At 37.5% G+C, this 6662-nt stretch overlaps 2 protein-coding genes across 2 annotated transcripts; both read right to left on the bottom strand.

Moving 5' to 3' along the window:
- On the bottom strand, window positions 1-1200 carry LOC146323363 (olfactory receptor 5AR1-like). Its single transcript, XM_084725559.1, has one exon. The coding sequence runs from the start codon at window positions 1119-1121 to the stop codon at window positions 129-131; it is 993 nt and encodes a 330-aa protein (XP_084581685.1). The 5' UTR covers window positions 1122-1200; the 3' UTR covers window positions 1-128.
- A 3682-nt stretch (window positions 1201-4882) lies between these two features.
- On the bottom strand, window positions 4883-5964 carry LOC146323362 (olfactory receptor 6N2-like). The gene has a single exon (XM_084724201.1). It carries the CDS (start codon window positions 5962-5964, stop codon window positions 5032-5034), a length of 933 nt encoding a protein of 310 aa, XP_084580327.1. The 3' UTR covers window positions 4883-5031.
- Window positions 5965-6662: the final 698 nt, after the last annotated feature.

The following is a 6662-nucleotide window of genomic DNA, read 5'->3' as shown; positions in this document are numbered from 1 at the left end:
TTGATTACAGAAATCTATATAACACATTTAAGGAAAAGGAGGACCACAAAAAGCATAGCATTGCCACTTTAACACATAAATATTCTTTCCATGACATTTTCATGAATAAATACAAACAATGCACTGATTTACTTTCCAGTGTTTATGTGTGGGTTTAAGAGGTCATCTCTAATATGAAAAGTCACGGAGTGAACCTTTGCATCATTCCTTTTAAACTGAACAAAATTCAAAATTTTGTTTCGTACTTTGGTAAGTTTGAATCCATATATAATCGGATGCGTAATTGGAGGAATAAGCAGAAATTCAATAGCCATAAAATTATGGAGGTCTTGAGATAAATCAACAGACCCAAATCTCATAAACAACAGATCGAAAAGCACAGTTATTGCAAATATGATTAGAGAGACTAAATGTGGCAAGCAAGTCTGCATAAACTTCCCCCAGTTCTCTTTGGATGAAATGCATGTTCTGATCAAATATATGTAAGTCCAAAGAATAAACACAAAATGTCCAAAATAAAACAAAATATTAAGATATCCAACTATAGCGTTTGCTTTTGGAGGTGAACAGGCAAGAGTAACAATCATCCAGTTCACACAGTACATCCTGTTTATGTGTGAGCGACACAACTTCACCCCTAATAATGATGCTGTGTTCATAAACATGCAGTAAAGAGGTATAAACCAGGATAAAAACACAAAGATACAGACTTTCTGCTTTGTCATAACTGAATGGTAATTAAGAGGTCGACATATAGCCACATATCTGTCATATGCCATCAGAGTTAAGATAGAAAAGTCACCGCAGGTCGATGAGTGTATGACAAAACCCTGCAGCATGCATCCAGCATAAGAGATGACATGAGGGGACAGAAGGTCCAGGAGGAATTTGGGGTAAAAACCAACAGTTCCATACAGTGCATTGACACATAGATTACACAGGAAGATGTACATGGGCTCATGCAGGTTTTTATCTACGATAATGGAAACAATAAGAAAAGCATTCCCTAAAATAATCATCAAGTACCACAGTGAAGTCAGCGAGAAGAGGACAATTCTTTGTTGTAATGTAAAATTTAAGCCTGAAAGAGTGAACAGAGTGACAACAGAAACATTTTCCATCACCTGCAGATTTTCAGAACAGAACCAGTTTCACCACATACAATCACCCTCACACCAGCTACCGAAGCATCAGAGGACAACGGCTCTTCCTCTGTTCTGTCACCACGTGCCGTGTGGTGACGGTTCCCTGCGTACTTACCTATATATCCCTTCATCTGAAAACAACAACACCACCCTGGGAATCGAACAGTTCAGTCACTCAGACGATGAACTAGAAGAGTTGAAAAGAATATTTGGAGGTAACATCTTCATTAGTAACTGAGATTTAATTCTATATTATCGTCAGTAACTGCGACAGATCACAATTACATGTATTTTTTGTTATTTCATTACGTGTATCTAGTTATATGTAAGTAGTTCCTATCCAACTGTAACAGTGTGAGAGACATTTTTATTAAAATTTGAGTGAAATGCTTATATGTTTTTTTATTTTCGGACATAGTTTCATCAATGTTTGAATGAATAAAGTCATTACAAATGATTAAAAGAAGAAATAAGTTTTTTAAAAAGATAACTTTAAAAATATCTAAAATATACCACCTTAAAAACATTGTTTGGTTAAAAATGTATTGCTCTTTATCTAAGTTTAAGAGTGTAATTGGTGGGAGATGCACCTGTTGCATTATGGGCAGAAATGATCTGGCTGCAAAGAGAGCCAACATGACTGCAGAAGAAAAACATACGGCCTCAAAATAACAATATTCTGCATGGTCCACATGCACATGGTAATGTTTCATTTTGTAGTGTCATTTGTTTGGTATCTGTGTACAATATTTGTTGAAATGCTGTTAAATGCACAATTCACTGCATTTTCTGTTGTGCTGACATGTTAACACCTGTCTATCAATGGATATTAGCATGAGAGACTTTATTGTTGGGCCTGTCGAATACTGGACGTTTAAATAACTAGACTTTATAAATAGACTTTATTTGAAACCTTGTTATTTGTGTCTTTTATTTTTTTGTAGTTTTCATGCTGCTGATGAGGAAAGATAGAAAATAAAATTTCAAAAGACATCTGTATGATGCGTGGTCATAATTTCTTTGGACAGGTGCAGGTACACCAGCGCCGCTTGTATCCTTTTAGACATTTATGTGAAATGTTGTCATAAACAGCGTGTTTTTCTTATGGCCAAAAAAGTGTTTTGTGAGGTCACAGTGACCTTTGACCAACAAAATCTAAGCAGTTCATCCTTCAGTCCAAGAGGACATTCGTCATGAAATTTAAATGTCAGCTTGTTAACACTTAATGTCCGTATTTAGTCTGACATTTCCTCCATTCAAAATGATTTTCCTGGGGGAGGCAGAATTCTATTTTCTCTAACCAATCACTGGAGAGAAACATCATTTTGAATCCATACTGGGGTGTTGCCAACATACTTTGTTTCTGCCCAACAGTCAAGGGCTGTTTCTTACTATATGCAGACTTTGCGGTTGCATAGGGCCCCCAAAGCCACCAGCCCCCCCCAAGAACTGTAATGTACATCCAGAAATCTGTCACGTCACGTCAGCGTGTCATTCATGATAGCACACCTGCTGTGAATGCTATCTGCTAAAATAAACGTCTAAAATAAGTAAGTTTGGGTAACAGTATTATGGAAGGATTTGTGTTCAAACGTTCTCGGACGGTGGAGATGCTTGGTGTGTTGAAGAGTTTTTCAATAACAACCATCAGATTATACGCCTGTGAAAATGTTCACGTTTGAATAGGAGAATATGGTTTGAATATGGCAACATCTGTTTCATTTATGCACATTCGGTAGATGCTGATGAGTATCTTGAAGTAGGGAATCCCCAGTGTTTTCCATTTATCATCAATCCCCCAACATTCACAGAATAGGGGCACCCAAACATCATTTTGCATAGGGCCCCAAAAAAGCTAGACACGGCCCTGCAACAAGTGTTGGGTATTGTAAGAGAGTTAATGTGTGATGGTACTTATGTTACTTTAATCAGTGTTGTGCACAGAGCTGGGTTAGGGTTAGCTCAAAGCTGAGTTCACAGTTCACATTTTAAAATTTTGAACTCAGTCCCAATTTTTTTCATTTATACACTGAGGCCAAGCTTCAACAATAGTCTGATTACAGTGAAGTAGCCACTATGTGCACGATAACGTCACTGCTCGCATATTTCCATGTGTCCTTTATGTTGGCATGGATGTTAACTAATATGTCCACTAGAGGGCAGTGTTCACAGGTAAGCATTACCTTGATGAAGACAGAATTTCTAACTTCTAACAATTTCTAATTTCTAACAGCAACAAACATGGCAGTGTTGTGAGAGTTTGAGAGAAAGTTGTCTTGTTTGTCATGTCCTGTGTTTGTGTCTAACTGTTGTCCACACTGCTAAACCTCATGACTACAGCTTTCATCTGTATCCCTAAGCTTCCAGAAAACATGCACACATGGGTACGAAGTGAATGCAGAGACGGTTCTGTCTGTACCTGCATGCCTTTGTAATGTTAAGCATGAATGAGCCTTAAGAAAGTCAGCACTCACCCCACTAACAGGTCTTTAATGATGCTGGAAAGATGGCTGCTACATGTCCACATTACATGTTAACCTTATAAAACCATAATGGAAACTGGCGGGGGTTGGAGTGCTGCTGACGTGGTACTTTCTGTTCTTTTGGTCTAAATAAAGATACTAAATAAAGCATCATCTCCCTTATAAGTTGCGTTTAACTATCATGATCTTCTTCCCATGACAAGGAGTCACTGAGGCCACCAGCAGGTCAGCATCATCTACAGACTTTGCTGATCTAAAGTTATCAAAGTAATTTTGATCTGTCAGTCTTTGAAAATCTGTAATAACTCTTAGTTAATATCTCATAATTGGCTGCATGAACTTATATGAAAATCAGCTCATATGATCTCTGGTCAGTTCTCAGTCGATGCAGGAAATTTAGTAATAATTGCTTAAAGTGGGTGTGACTTATTGCAATAAATCTAAATTTCTAGACATTTCATCCAAACTTCAAAAAATCAGCCGTGCATCTGCTGAATTGTGGGAAAACTGTAACCTGCGGTCAATTCAAAAGTTTGTCACACTGAACTTGTTTTAGAAGTCAGTGAATAACTGGCCTTTTCCCATCATTCTGTGAGAAACATCACAGTTTCACTGATATGAGGCAAGAAAAGCAACTTCTTTACATCAGATAATTTAATAATAATCTCAGAAGTTGTTTCTGGTGCAGCATCACTGAACTGATAATTGTCAAAAGATTAGAATAAAACACTTGTGTTACAGCAGACTTATTATTATTATTAGAACTTAATTAGTGATTAATGTCATCATAAAAAATGTTGACATCACTGTTATCTACACTTTGTTAACACCTGCTCTCTCTGTTCCCTTCTCCGTTTAAACCGTCTACATCTGTGCAAAACTTTTGGGAGAAAAAAGACAACCAAAGTTTTCAATATTAAACAAGTGCACTAATTAAATCACTAAATTTGTAATATAGTCATCAGTATGTGAGATTATTGAGAATGTTTTTTAAAAGCCTTTTGTTTTGAAGTGACAGGTTTATTTAATTTATTTAAATTACAGATTAAAACAAAGTAATTGTTTGAACAAGTATTCACCACCTTTACTATGACACACAGCCTGCAGAAGTTTTAAAGGCATAATGCAGCATTTTCCTAAAAAATAATGCACTCATATAAACATAATCTTTTTCAATCATCACTTATGACCTACTAGAAGTGAGCGGTGGGGTCTGTATCTGCAGAGACCATATTTTCTCATATTTTTCTAAGATGCTTTACCAATCCAAAACATCAGGATTTGACATTCTTGCATATTTCTGTGAGGTTTGCGAACAGCTTGGACAAATCCTACTGACCTTACATTTAAAGTAAGAAAAGCACAGATTAATTAAGTTAATCTCATTTCAAAGAATTAGTCTGTTAGCCAGGTTTTGAGCATGATAACATTCTTAAAATAAGTTTTCTAATTTCTGGTAACTTCAGGCCATAAACAAGAGGATTCACTATGGGGGGAATCACAACGAACTCAAGCGATAAAATCACAGCCAGAAATGGATTCACATTTTCAAGATCGATTCTGCTGAGAGCAACATCACAAAACACAGTGATGGAATAATTGACGAAGGTAATAATGTGCGGCAGACAGCTTTGTATGACTTTGCTCTTGAACTCTGAGGAGCGTTTCCTACAAACAAGAAAAATGCGTGAATATGTATACAGAACAAAAGCCAGGGGCAGAAAGACAGTGGTTGTGGAAACAAGCATGCCAACAAGGTTATTGATCGCAGTCGTCACACATGACAGTTTTACAATAGGCCAGTTGGCACAGAACACCTTCGGTATCTTATTGCCACACAGCGGAAGCCTGGATGCCAGAAAAACACAGGCTGCAACAGAAAAGGCTGGATAGATCCAAGCTAAGGCGACCAGCTTAGCCACCACCTTGGAAGTGACTTTGCTGTGGTAATGTAAAGGCTGACATACGGCAACATACCGATCATAAGCCATGATGCCTAGAAGGGTTAGCTCATAGGATGCATACGTGTAAATGACATAGACCTGAGTGAAACAAGCCGGGCGTGGGATCAAATGAGTATCAGAGAGAAGGTCTCTGAGAAATCTGAAGAAGAAGGCAGCAGAGCCGTACAGAGAGTTGACAGAGAGACACATGATAAAAATATACATGGGCTCGTGCAAAGTTTTCTCTTTTGATATTACCACGATTATGACAAGATTTGCTGAGACAATAAAAGCATACAACAGGAAACACAACAGAAATGTCGGGTAGCGGTAGTTTCCTATGTTCACAAACATGGTGAGGTTAAAATAAGCAGGAGAAGTGCTGTTATCCATTTACCAAAGATTGAACAAAGTACATTCTGCAGCCAAAACCTGTTAATAATTACATTGCAGCTGTGACTCCTTGTGATCTGTCTGATCACTGGTTGGTTTTGACATTAACTGAGGCAGTGACAGATATTTTGCAGAGCAAAAATACAATATCAGGAGGAAGGAAGCAACATGTATAAGACAATCAACAGCATCAACAATAAGTAAGAGAGAGTAAGAAGGTGTGATAAATCAGAATGGCTGGAGTCTCTGGAGGGTTTCATCACCACTCAGTGTTCGTCATGTCGTCTGTGTGTCGCTCCATGGGGAATCTAGGATGGAACATTTTAATGTGTGAAAAACACATTAATACAGTTTTCTTTTAATTCAGTTGATGCAAAACCATTTGCTGATCATGATAAAAAAAATCTCAGAAGATAAATTACTTTTGATATATTTTTAACAAACTGTCCGCCAAAAAGACAATCTGTTTTCCCACTAAGTTCTGTAGGTTAAGATTAGAATGAAGTTCTCAAAAACATATTGACAACACGAGCTACTTCATGGTCCAAATCCTGGACTAAAACTGGACAGTGATACCCAACTTGCAGCCCGTGGACCAAATCTGTCCTCTGATGCAGTGCTGGGCGGTCATTTTCTAATTTACCATGAAAATAAATTGACTTTGGTTTTCCTGAGACAGAAGGACAGATATGTCAGTC

Source organism: Lutjanus erythropterus, chromosome 8 (assembly GCF_056507025.1).
Source record: "Lutjanus erythropterus isolate fLutEry1 chromosome 8, fLutEry1.hap2, whole genome shotgun sequence".
NCBI classification, from domain to species: domain Eukaryota; kingdom Metazoa; phylum Chordata; class Actinopteri; order Lutjaniformes; family Lutjanidae; genus Lutjanus; species Lutjanus erythropterus.
Note: the sequence above shows the minus strand (reverse complement) of the source record. Positions and strands in the feature narration are given on the sequence as shown.